This window comes from Hyperolius riggenbachi, chromosome 10 (assembly GCF_040937935.1).
Source record: "Hyperolius riggenbachi isolate aHypRig1 chromosome 10, aHypRig1.pri, whole genome shotgun sequence".
Taxonomy (NCBI): Eukaryota; Metazoa; Chordata; class Amphibia; order Anura; family Hyperoliidae; genus Hyperolius; species Hyperolius riggenbachi.
Genome location: NC_090655.1, coordinates 201155866 through 201168504, shown reverse-complemented (window position 1 = coordinate 201168504; position 12639 = coordinate 201155866). Strand labels below are relative to the sequence as shown.

Here is a 12639-nt window from a genome sequence, read left to right as displayed (position 1 = left end):
CCCCATGGTTGCAGTGGCGGCTCCCCTGCAGGTATTTCCCTGGGTTATGTCCATCTTGTATGACAGACTATGCAAATGTGCCCGAATTTCCACATCACCAGGATGACGCTCATCATCAGGATGTATTTTGGTTGCTGTTGAATAGAGCCAGGACAAGGTCCTCCAGCACCCAAGGCTGAGACACCAAAGTGCGCCTCTCCATCCCACCCACCCCAGCCGTCACACACTGATTGCTATTAGACTAAGAGGCGCCTCAGGGCCCCAAACCCCCCAACACCTTAATCTCTAGTTATCTGGCTTGCAGTCATTGCCATGTATCCCCTTTCCTTATTTGTCTCTGCTTCAAACACAATAGGGGAATGATAGCTAAGTGAGCTGTGCACCCCCTCCTACACTGCGCCCTGAGGCTTCAGCCTCTCTCGCCTCTGCCTCAGCTCGGCCCTGCGGTTGAATGTAATCTTAGCTGACCCTGGTTGGTGCTAAAGTGGGGGAAATAATGATTTGCCCACTTACAAAACAGGAACAATTTGGATTTTTATGTTAGCTTAATTTTAATTAAAAGAGACAGAAAATCAACCAAAATCCAGAAAAAAACACATTAACCTCTTGACGACCAGCTAACGCCGATTGGCGTAAACTGGTCGTCTGCGGGTTACCATATTTCCATGTCAGTTCACGGAGGGTGTCTCCGTGAACAGCCGGAGAGCCGCCGATGGCGGCTCGCCGGCAAAATGTAAACAGGCGGGGAAGAAATCCCCGCTGTTTACATCATACGGCGCTGCTGCGCAGCAGCGCCGTAAGGCAGATCGGCGATCCCCGGCCTCTGATTGGCCGGGGATCGCCGGCATATGATAGGCTGAAGCCTATCCTTCAATGCGCAGGACGGAAATCCGTCCTGCGCAGCACACAGGGGAAGGGAGAGGGAGGGAGCTGGCGAGAGGGCTGAAAGCGCTGCGGAGGGGGGCTTTGAGAGCCCCCCCCGCTAAGCAACTGCAGCCGGCGGCGATCAGACCCCCCCAGCAGGACATCCCCCTAGTGGGGAAAAAAGGGGGGTAGTCTGATCGCCCTGCTGCACTGCTGATCGGTGCTGCGGGCTGTAGAGCCCACGCAGCACCGATCAGTGTAACATCCCCTGGTCGGCAAGTGGTTAAATAAAAGTTATGAATTGAAAAAAATATATTAAATAAAAGTTATGGATTTTCAGTATTTGATGCCCTAAAACCAAGACAGAATTCTGGCTCCCACAGAGGTTATGTGCTCATGTGGCACACATATTGCGATCTATCAGTTACAGATACAACTGATCTTAACTCATTATGTGCATAAAGCACAGCTGTCCACAGAATCAGTTCCTTCGATTATAATCTCTCCATCACCATGGTCAACAACAAAGAGCCATTGAAGGATATACAGGAAAAGATTGTAGAACTGTTCACAGCACCGCTAACCAGTCACCACTGTAAACAAGCATCTCGCTGACGCGAAACAGCTGTGAGCTGCTCTGTTCATCCCCAGGCAACCACCTTGCTCTCACCTCATCTGTTGCACACACCCTGTTTTGAATTGCCTGATGCACTTTTAACCACGTCAGTCTGCAGGTGTTTTCACCTTCAAAACGGAAGCAATTTTCACCTGTGTTTAGATCTCCTCTGAGGCTACTCTTCTCCACACTAAATAAGCCCAGTTTCTAACCTTTCTTGATGAGACTTTCTATCCCTCTGAGCAATGTTGTAGCTTATCTCTGCACCTGTTTCAAAACTGCAATGTCTTGCCTGTAATGAGGTGCCCAAATCTGTATTTAATATTCCGGATGCAGTCTTGCTAAATGGGTTGGTTTTCTCATGACCACTGGCTTCAATGCATTTTTTTAAATTGTTGTAGCATGCATGCCCTTACATTTTAACACATTTAGGGCTTGATTCACAAAGCGGTGCTAACCTACTTAGCACGTCTAAAGTCTTTAGACGTGCTAACCAGGGTGCTAAGTAGGTTAGCACCGGATTTCTCAATGAGATTGCGCGAGATTTTGTTACAGAATCTCTTTAAGTCCCATAGGATTTAATGAGCACTTCGCGCGGAGCGCCCTGCGCCCTGCGCTCTGTGCAGTGCGCGTGTACAGTTTTACGTGCATACAGTTTTGTGTGCGAAAAGCTCGTTTAGACATGCTAAGGGGGTTTTCACAGGCGTGCTAAGTGCTAAGTGCTAACAGTTAGCACCGCTTTGTGAATCAAGCCCATACTGTTTTGTGCAAAAATGTATTTTCTAATGCCCCCATAGACTTCAATGCATTTGGTTAAAAAAAAAAAACATAGAATATGTGAAATCCACAGTGCATATAACAGTGTTTATAAAATCCTTATGGAACATCAAACATTCATATCAGTCCAAAAATAGAAGGCTCGTCTGCAGGAAAACTTACAGCTTCAACTTTAAGAATTAGCAGAAAAAAAAAAAAATAATTGGGATATATTTGCATAATTAGTAAGTTCTCCCTAACCCTTAGTTATGCAGTTTTATGCTCAAAAATATCTTAAGATGTACTTTACAAAAGCATAAATGTAATGAAATGTATACAAAATAACCACCTCATGATTAGCCAGTATTACTCACCAATAAACACTAAACAATATGCTAGCGATTGAGCAATGCCTTTTTGCGTTGGGAGGTACCTTCCATGATCTTGAAAAGTACCCTTGTTCCAATTCTTTGTGACAAGTCCTTCAAGGCCTTCTTCTTCTCCTCCTCTATGTTACCCTAAGAAGGAGGTGGAAGAAAAAGGCCACTGGAGACTTATCTGTAAGCCCCCTTTAATAATAAGTGGGCCGCAAAATATCTTTTCCAAAAGGCCTCAGTCCCCATTCTGTGATGTGGGGCCTCTATTCACAATTACAAAAAAAAACCTGTGGCCTCTGAGACAATTCACAATGATCATTTGTGAATTTTTGATTTTTGCTTCAAGCTGTGTGATCTGCTCAGATGGCATTCAATACTGTATTTTTTCTATATATAGATCAATATTTTTGGGCAATGTTTAACCATTATAACTATAGCGTGTTGATGTGTAATTTTTTTTTGCAGGTGTGTGTCATAAACAATGAATACAAATATTTTGTATCACCTGGAACTACACTTCCAGGAAGTGAAAATCCAAATTATATCCCAGGAGACATTGGTGACAAGCCATCAGATGATAAAATATGATGATAATCCAATTTATGGCTGCATAATGGAAGACTAACCATTAGAATGACATTTAAAAAACAAATGGACTCTAAATTAGAATTCTATTGGATCATTAAACTGGCTAACACAATACGAGCACATTCCTATGTGACTCAGAAGAGTTTTTCCAAGAACTTTCAGAGCCCCTAAAGAAGGTCTTACCCGAGCTCTTACAGAGAATAGACTGAAAAGTGTTCATTCCACATAGAAATGTTGTAGAAATCAGCTGCACTGAGCTGTGTTTATTTATTTAGCTGCAGTTGAGTGTAATTATCTGTAGGAGTGTGTTATCAGTAGGCATGACTCACAGCACCTCAGTGCTGACTGTACAGGGAAAGACAGATGCTTTAACCCTTCCTTTGCTCCCTGAAAGTTCATCAAGTAAATTTACAGGGCTTTCTTTTTATTTCTGTGCATTATAACAAATACATTTTCCCTGATTGTTACTACTGTGCCTAATCTTTTAGAGCAGCGAAGACGTTGAGCTGAGCTCAGATCCACTTTTAAGCTGAAATGTGAAAACCTCTTTAGCTTTGCACAGACTTTAATAGGTTTGGAACCTTTTTCAGATTGTAACCACTTTACTACCCTGGTAATTTTCACAGTTCAGCTCAGCTGTGATTACTTTGGCAATAACTTTATCAATAATTATCACAACTAAATGATCTACGGTACGTATTGTTTTTTTCAAGACAAATAAGGATTTTTGTGGCTGATATTTGTTATTAGTAATTACCTTATTTTCTATGAATTTTAAAAGGAAAATAAGGAAAGAAGTGAAAAAAATACACAATTTATCCACTTTCAAACATTATACTGTAGCTTTAATGTAAAAAGTTCTATTGTACATTAAACCCACACAATTTATTTGTCTATCCTTCCTGTTTACTTAAACAGTTTATTTGTTTTGAAAATATATTAGATCTAACAATTAAGTAATGTATACAATCTGCTACTTTGTGTTCCTGGAATGTGTATTTTAAACTTGTTTACTAATTAATTCTACCATTGAATTCCCTGGGAGGATGAATGGGGATTGCGGTCATTGCTTTACATCTCTTTAATGATGTTATCAGGTCAGAGAAAAATAAATTGTGTTATCTAAGATTTTGTAGGAAGGAGAGTGCAGAGACATATTTTAATGTCATAGGGACAGCAAGTGGTTAATAGCTGACTAAATCCTCATTAGGAATGTTCCCCTTCGCTTCCTGTCTCAAAGACACCATAGGCTGTTAATCCAATGGGAGCAGGAATTTTAACTTGAACAGTGGTCATCAGAACAATTGTCCCTAACAAATACAGATTTCCACTTCCTGTTCTTGGGACAATCATAATAATGATGTTAGAATTCATCCACTTGCTGTCTCGGTGATCGCTTATTGCAAAGATATGAAGCGAGGAAAAGTCTCCCCAACAGTTAACATAGGCACGCACCAATGAAATCCAACTAAGGCTTGGATAGAGTGGAAAAGGACTGGAACAATTGTTTTACACTAACATTTTAATGATGCATTTGTATGTATAAAACTCCAGGATAAGATGTGCCTTGTTTCTTGATTACTTCCAGGTTATGGGAGTTATGCGTTTTCAACAACGTGGAAATTGCACTTTAAAAATGGAGACCTTTAAAGTGGATCCGAGATGAACTTTTACTCATTGCATAATTGTGTTCCTTTCCTATTGTTTATAGGGCATTCCTCAAGCCAAATACTTTTTTGTTTTTGTTTTAATGCTCTAATTCCCTGTAAACTAAATAAGCCACGCCCACAGGTTTCCAGAGAGCCAAAGTACTTTCAGACAATAGCAAGGGCTCATGGGAGCTCAGTCTGGGCAGGAGGAGGGGGAGGTATTACTAGCCAGAGATTTCAGAAGCAGAGGGGAGGAGGGGGATTAGGTTTTTTCACAGAAGATGCAGATAAGCCTGCCTCTGTGTAATGTTTACAAACAACATGGCTGCTGTTATTGTATCACAGGAAGAAATATTCTTATTCTATTGAAGCTGTTTGCAGCTAGATTTGCTGTGTAAACTATCTAAACTTTACATAAAATATATAGACAAGTTACTTGTTATAGTTAGTTTTTCATCTCGGATCCGCTTTAAGGGCACCTCTATACAGTGGTGCACTATATGAAAGCACAATTAGGTGTAATACTATACAGATGGCAAAAATAAATGGAAGGGTACCATATATGAAGATCCTATATTGGAGGGCAGTAGGTTGGGAGCACTAAAATAAATATACATGGAATGGGGGTACTATAGTAGTGGAGAGACAGAATGGCAGTTAATCACAGAGCCTAGGCACAATTAAAGTATTGTTTATCCAAGAGGTATGCAGTTATGACATGTACTTTTAAGGCCAAACCCCTACTAGATAAAATAACTAATGAAACCCCTCATGAACCTTTTCTATGCCACTTTAATCATTAAACTGTTTTACTGTTGATACAGTAGAAGAAAAGTACATAAAGCAGAAAAAAATATACTTCTATTTCAGAATAAGATATCATTACCATACATTGTACCAGCAACATCATTTAAGCCATTATTCATGTATTAATGTGCACCTCTTTCCGAGCTCCTGCAGTGCACTGAAACAGAACTGAAAATAGGTTTGAACTTACAGTAGCTGCTTTCCATGTGACATCATTACAGATTCATTATGGTCAATACAGCTTATAAGAAGGCAGACATATAGCTTGCTAGAAGCTGACTCAGAAGACATTATGATTCTTCAAAGCCTGGCTTATCTCCCAAAAAATAACAGTTGACTTTAACCACTTCGGTACCAGCAGCCTCTGTCCCCTCAAGGACCAGAGGCTGCTGGTACGCTAAAACGCTGCATACCGACGAATTGCCGCAATAATCCGTTGCTCCCGCTGGTCACACCGCTTTATCCCCCCCGCGGGCTGCTCTCTCTGCTGTCTCTATGATGGCAGAGCGCTGTGCGCCGGTCAGGAGCCGCTTTCATTGGCTCCTGACCCTGTCACTCAATGTAAGCCAATGGGATTGGCTAACAGTAATGACAGGGCCAGGAGCCAATGAAAACGGCTCCTGCCCGGCTCACAGTGCTCTGCCGTCAGAGGCGGCAGGGCAGCACATTGAGGCGGGGGCAGAGCGGCAAAAGCTGCGGGAACGGGCGGGGGCACACGGGGAATGGGACGTAGAGTTTACGTCCGGTCAGAACCGCAGCTCCCCCTGCCCAACGTAAATTTGTACTGCGTCGGTCCCTAAGAAGTTAAATACCTCAAATTAGAAATGTTGACCTTACTAAACCTAAGATTCCAAATTTTATTTTTAGATATATGCTGCAAAACACCTATTAATTAAATGGAACAATTTGGATAGAAATGTAAAATTCAAATACAGTAATTCATTAATTCATTCATTTATTTTGTGTATTTGTTTTGCAAACTAGCCTAAAAAGTGTGCTGAAATATTGACACCGTCTGGAGAGAATTCTGTAATTAAAGTATACCTTTGCTCTCTGGGGATGTATTAGTTTGTATATTTTCATAGAGGTTATTGGTGGAAAATGACATAACCAGTTAATTTTCTCTGCATGCTCTCCGGTCCTAGAGTGGTAGATGACAGTGTGTGGTACGTAGGGGACGATTCACTACATTTCTCAGGGTCTGTTTCCACCAAATGCGTTGTCATTGCAATTGGAAGTGTTGGCAATCGTGGTGGGCCAATTCCATAAGTGTGATACAGTCCTTCTTAGGCTGCCATCTATTACTGGGTTTAGACATGTTATCTACACCATTAATACATGGCAGAAGGCTTGGATTTACATCACTGGAGCCTATAGGCCCTGGTGTCTTGGCACCCTAGACTTCTCCCTCCATGAACCTACAAACCCCTGCCAAACTGCACCGCAAGTGTGCTGGCTGTACCAGCTGTCACTGCTCCTTACTTCCCTTGCCTAGCCATCATAGGTAGCTACAGGTGCTCCTTAGTATTAGGTAGCCAAAAGTGCCCTCAATAATAAGTAGCTAGAGGTGCCCCTGACTTAAGGGAGATATGGTCAGTGGAAAGCTGAGAGCAGGGTGAGTAGCCTCTCATTTACACTCTACTTGGGACTCTGCATAGGAAAGGAGGAAGGGAGGGGAGGGAGCCACCTTTCCATCATCAGGCACCTGTAGGCACGTGCCGAGAATGGCTTATGGTAAATCCAGCCCTGCATGGCAGCATGAGATGACAAGTCCCACCATCGAGGGACATGGCCAAGTATGAGGCCAAGTCTGAAATGAAGGTAATACATTATACAAGTAAGTACATTGCACAAGTAAGTACATAAGTACACAAGTAAGTAAATTTACAAGTAGTAACAATGGAAGAGAGGAGGCTCTCCAAAAATATTTTAAAAAAAAATCTAAAACAATTTGAAGCACGCACAAACTAAAAACCGATTATGATTGCATAATACTGAACGTTTGATTTTAATATGAAATCCTGATTTAAAAAAAATATATATTTATAAACATTCATTTAACTGATTACAGGCTGAAACCTCTTCCTTCAGGGCATGCTGCTGAGACAAGGATCAGATTGCACGCAAAATTGCAAAAACATTGTGTTTGCATTTGGATTTTTGAAGCAGTATTCATGCATTTGGCATTTATGTGTATTCTTAATGCATGCCTCCATTTGGGCCTCTGGGATCGGCAGAATGTGTACCCTATGTGCCTCTTCCAGGAGCATACGCGGCTCTGGTTGAGGTACATAGATGACGTGGTCCTGGTCTGGCGGGGAACGGTAAAAACTCTGGAGAAGTTTGTTGACCAATTGGGTCTGAATCAGAGGAATCTGAAGTTTACCTATGTCTGGAGTGAAGAGGTAATCACATTCCTGGATTTGACTATCAAAAAGGAAGCTGGGAAGTTGACTACCAGCACATTTAGAAAACCTTCTGCGGGCAATACCCTGCTCCACTTTTCGAGTCACCATCTCCCCTGCCAAAAAAGGTCTATACCAGGTGGGCAGTTCCATAGATTGAGACGGAACTGTGCGGCAGATATGGACTTCAAGGTGGAGGCAGAAGACCTTCAGAAGAGACTACTAGCCAGGGGGTATCCCTTGGATCTCCTGGAAAGGGAAAAAGAGAGGATAAGGTCAAAACCAAGGGGGGAAATCTTGGATAAAATTAGAACAGGATCCAAACCAGACATGGTCAATAGGGGGAGGGGGGAACCTCTAAGATTTGTGACCACTTTTGGTTCTCATTGGTCCAGCCTACAAGAACTTTTGCAAAAGCATTGGCATGTGATGATGCTAGATCACAGATTACGTTCTATTATAGGAGAAAGACCATACATGACAGCAAGAAGAGCCCCTAATCTTAAGAATCAATTGGTAAGATCAGAATACAATAGCAAAAAGAAAGAAACGTGGTTGAGTGATTATCCAAAAAGCAGGGGAATGTTCAGTTGTGGTAACTGTAGGGTCTGTAGCTATGTTGAAAGAACAAAGGTCTTCAGAAATGCAAACAATACCAAAACTTACGAGATCAGGGATTTGATAACATGTTCCACTGAAAGAGTTGTTTATTGTATTGAGTGCCCCTGCGGTCTTATGTATATCGGAAAAACAAAAAGAAAACTTGGAAAACGTATAGGTGAACACCTGACCAATATTGAGGAGGCAGATAAGGAAAGCCCCCTAGGTCAGCATTTCCAAGACTTTCACGGGGGGCAACCCACTGGCCTTCGATTTAAAGGAATAATTAAACAGAAAGTCTCAAATAGAGGTGGAGACATTGAGAATGATCTCTACAAGATTGAAGCTACTTGGATCTACAGATTGGGGACACGAATTCCTCAGGGTTTGAACACTGACTTGAATTTAGCATATTTCTTATAGGAATTTACAGAAATCTGATACACCTCTGAAAAGGCAAGATGAAATATTACTTTATTATTCGGTAGTGTTCCCCTTTAAACATAGAGGAGCCAGTTCTCGCAAATATGCCCAAATAGCGTGGTCCCTTTGCTTGGAGCATTATGAATATGGGGAGTTTCAGTTTGTTGTGCAACAAATGAGTGCTGTATATCTATGTAGAGGCACATATACTGACATTATTGAAAATGTGGGATAGAACTGATTCCCCTTGAAGATACGTATCAGAAAATATATGTCCTCTTCGACAAGCCCAGCCCCCTGAGGTTTTAATTAAAAGGACTACCTAAATCACACAGTACAACCCTCCATAGCTTTGACAAAGCCCCGTGGGCGGGGCGAAACGCGTCAGCAGGAGGAGCCAGAACTGCAGTGAGCGCTCACGTGACCCCGGACGTTTGGAGGATGGTTTCCGCGTCATGACCAGACGCCGCATATGGAAAGGATTATGCACGCGTTGGCCGGTCTAGCATCCACAGAGGCTCGCTCTTAGGAGCTGGAGCCTTGCTGATCGGCAGCGTGATCAACCACCCAAGACAGCGGCCAAGGAACGAGGAGATCCTCCCCTGAAACATTCCACCCAGGGAGCCGTGAGTCACACCACACAGCCCTGCGGGGTTTGCATATGACACTTATTTATGGAGGACTGTTCCCAGGCAAACTGATAATCATTGTCATCTCTTGTGCAAGAAAAGAAACAGTGCATATAAAGGGATCATGCTGAAATAGAGGAAATAAGCAATTGAGTGACAGTTATATTGAGTGATTGGACAACTAACAGACAGCCATCCAAGGACAGTTTGAAGTATACGTTAATAGGGCAGCTGCTGTGTCTAAGAGGCCTCAGGGTGTGCGTCGGTGGTGGGTCCACCTACACACTCACTATATCAGTGGCAGCCAGGGTTGGCATAGGCTTAGGCTGGGCGACCATTTGGCTGTAATAACCTGATAGTGAGAGGTGGTGTTAATAGGAAGGAGCGCTCCCTCCAGTTCTGTCTTTGCTACTGTTTTTATGATTTTAATAGGGGAACCCAGCTGCTGTGTGATCTGATTATTTTTGTACTAATAAAGGTTTCTAAACACGTGAAGGGCCGTCCAGAATTTCTATATGCTGTATTCTTAATGCAGCTGTAATATGTCATGCATTTTTCAGGCTTTTTTTTGGGGGGGGGTTTAAAGCTCAGTCCACACTTGCACGGATGCACAGTGGTGCATCTTCAACATATCTGGGATGGACATGCTGAGTCTGACTCGGGTCCAATGGCAGCTCCATCACAGCCAGTCACATTGGCACCATTGTGCATCTGTCAACATCACCGCTCAGGTCTCACTTTCTCTTGCTGCTGGGTACAAATGCCACAATAATGATGGAAGCCCAGACAAAAGAATACTGCTGGGGCTTCCCATAGGTCTGAAACACGTTAACAGGAATCCTCCCTCACCAGGAAGGATTCTCATTTGTCCACCACTCTTTGGTCCAATGAGAATCCTCCCTGAGGAGGGAGAATTCCTATTGGCTTGTTTCAGTCAAAAGGGAAACCCAAGCAATATGCTTCTGCCTGGGCTTCCATCAGTATTGCGCCCTAGGATCCATTTACACATCCGTTTCCATCCCCACAGAATTGGACACACAAGGCCTGATCCAGTGCACTATTATTCCTAAGCTTTCTCCAAGGTGATATTTTCACATTTCACATTTCACCACCATGCTTGAGTGGTGGAAATGGTGTTCTTTGGGTTAAAGGCTTCTCTTTTTTACACCAAATGAAGGAAAGATCAATGAGACCAAACAATTCAATTTTTGTTTCATCTGACCATAACACAGAAGACCAGAAGCCTTCTTCTTTGTCCAGATGAGTATTTGCAAAGGCCAAGTGAGCTTTTGTGTTCCTTATCTGGAGAAGTGACGTCCTCCTTGGTCTGCATCCGTGGAACCCAGCAGTGTGCAGTGTCAATTGGATTGTCCGCCTTGAGACATTGCCACCAGCAGAGCCCAGATTCACCTGGATAGCCTTGGTGGTGATCCTTGGATTCTTTTTCACCTCTCTCACTATCCTCCTGGCCACCACAGGTGTCACTTTTGGCTTCCGACCACGTCCTCTGAAATTTTCCACAGTGTGGAACATATTGTATTTTTTAATAATTCTTTGCACTGTAGCCACTGGAACTTGAAAACATTTAGAAATAGCCTTGTAGCCCTTTCCGGACTTATGAGCAGCCACAATGCCCAGCCGCGGGTCCTCACTGAGCTCCTTTGTCTTAGACATGTCCACAAACCAACTGCTGAGAGCTGCTGTTTTTCACCTGTTGAGTTGTTTAAAACAGCTGTTCCAAATTAATCCGGGTAATTAGGGTGTTTAAGAACAGCTTGGACTATTTGGAATGGTATAGAACTTTGGATTTTCCCACAGAATGTGACAGTTTGTGAAGGGTATGAATAATTTTGGACTGGACACTTTTTGCTCAAATGTAAATAAAAGCTGAGAATCATTTTTTCCACAATAATGCCTCTTGTATATTGTCTTGTTATCTTTTTGGGAGAGCCTTATGTCATTTTCCGTCAAAAACTTACTTTGAATTAAAGTTTGAACTAAAATTTGCCAGGGGTATGAATAATTATGGGCAGCACTGTATGTATACAAAATGTGATACAACTGTCTTACACAAGGACTACTGGGAATACAGGTTGACTATAAATTAATCAACCATATTTTTCAGTGCCAAGAAGCAGTCACTAAAGCCTGCAATAAATAAAAATGAAAAATTAATGCATGAGATACTAGTATATATCAACCACTATATAAATTGCTTATAAAACAACATCTGAACTATGGGATACAATTTTGGAAAGATATTGGCGTTTTAGAACCGGTACAAAAATCAAGAGGATGGAAGAGAAGATTTAGATTTGATCAGGTTATGTACAAATATCTTAAAAGGCAATACAAAAACTTGGCAAATTAGCTCTTTATCCCTTGGTCTATAAAAAGGATTAACAATTAACAAGCTGACACATCATTGCATTCCTGTGGTTGTGGAGCTGTGGCTAGCTTACAAGGACAACAAAGGATGATTTGCATATTCAGCAGTGATGCACTGTGGGAGACATCATATACTCACTCCAACCTGAATTAGCGCAAATACCTTCTGTTTTAAGAAGGCAAACTTTTGTTTTGCTTTACAATTTAGTAAGAGGGCTTGTTGGTCCTTTGTAGCCTCTTACACATTCCTAGGAGTTCTGGTTCATCATGAGCTTGCTGGGTAGTCTGTAACTCTGTAAAAAGGACAAAGGGACCTGAGCTATGCATGGAGGAAAGGAGATTTTAGTGCCAGTTTAGAAAGGTTAAGCTGTGGAACATATTAGCACAGGAAGTAGTTTGTGCAAATTCTATCGAAGAGACCGCACATGCCGTATAGTAGGCTGTTGCTTGGGCTTGGAATGTGGTGGATCGCATTGAAAGATTGACGGGTGGGGCTGGAGAGGATCCAGCTGTCATGGTACACATTGGTACCAATGA

At 42.3% G+C, this 12639-nt stretch overlaps 1 protein-coding gene across 1 annotated transcript in view; it reads left to right on the top strand.

The window, feature by feature from the left end:
* The window catches only part of LOC137534230 (membrane-spanning 4-domains subfamily A member 5-like), a 35473-nt gene extending 31376 nt beyond the window's left edge, over window positions 1-4097 (top strand). The window contains exon 7 of the mRNA XM_068255636.1: window positions 3079-4097. Coding sequence (XP_068111737.1) covers window positions 3079-3201 — 123 coding nt within the window. The 3' untranslated portion in view covers window positions 3202-4097. The remainder of the gene's footprint in view (window positions 1-3078) is intronic.
* The last annotated feature ends 8542 nt before the right edge of the window (window positions 4098-12639 follow it).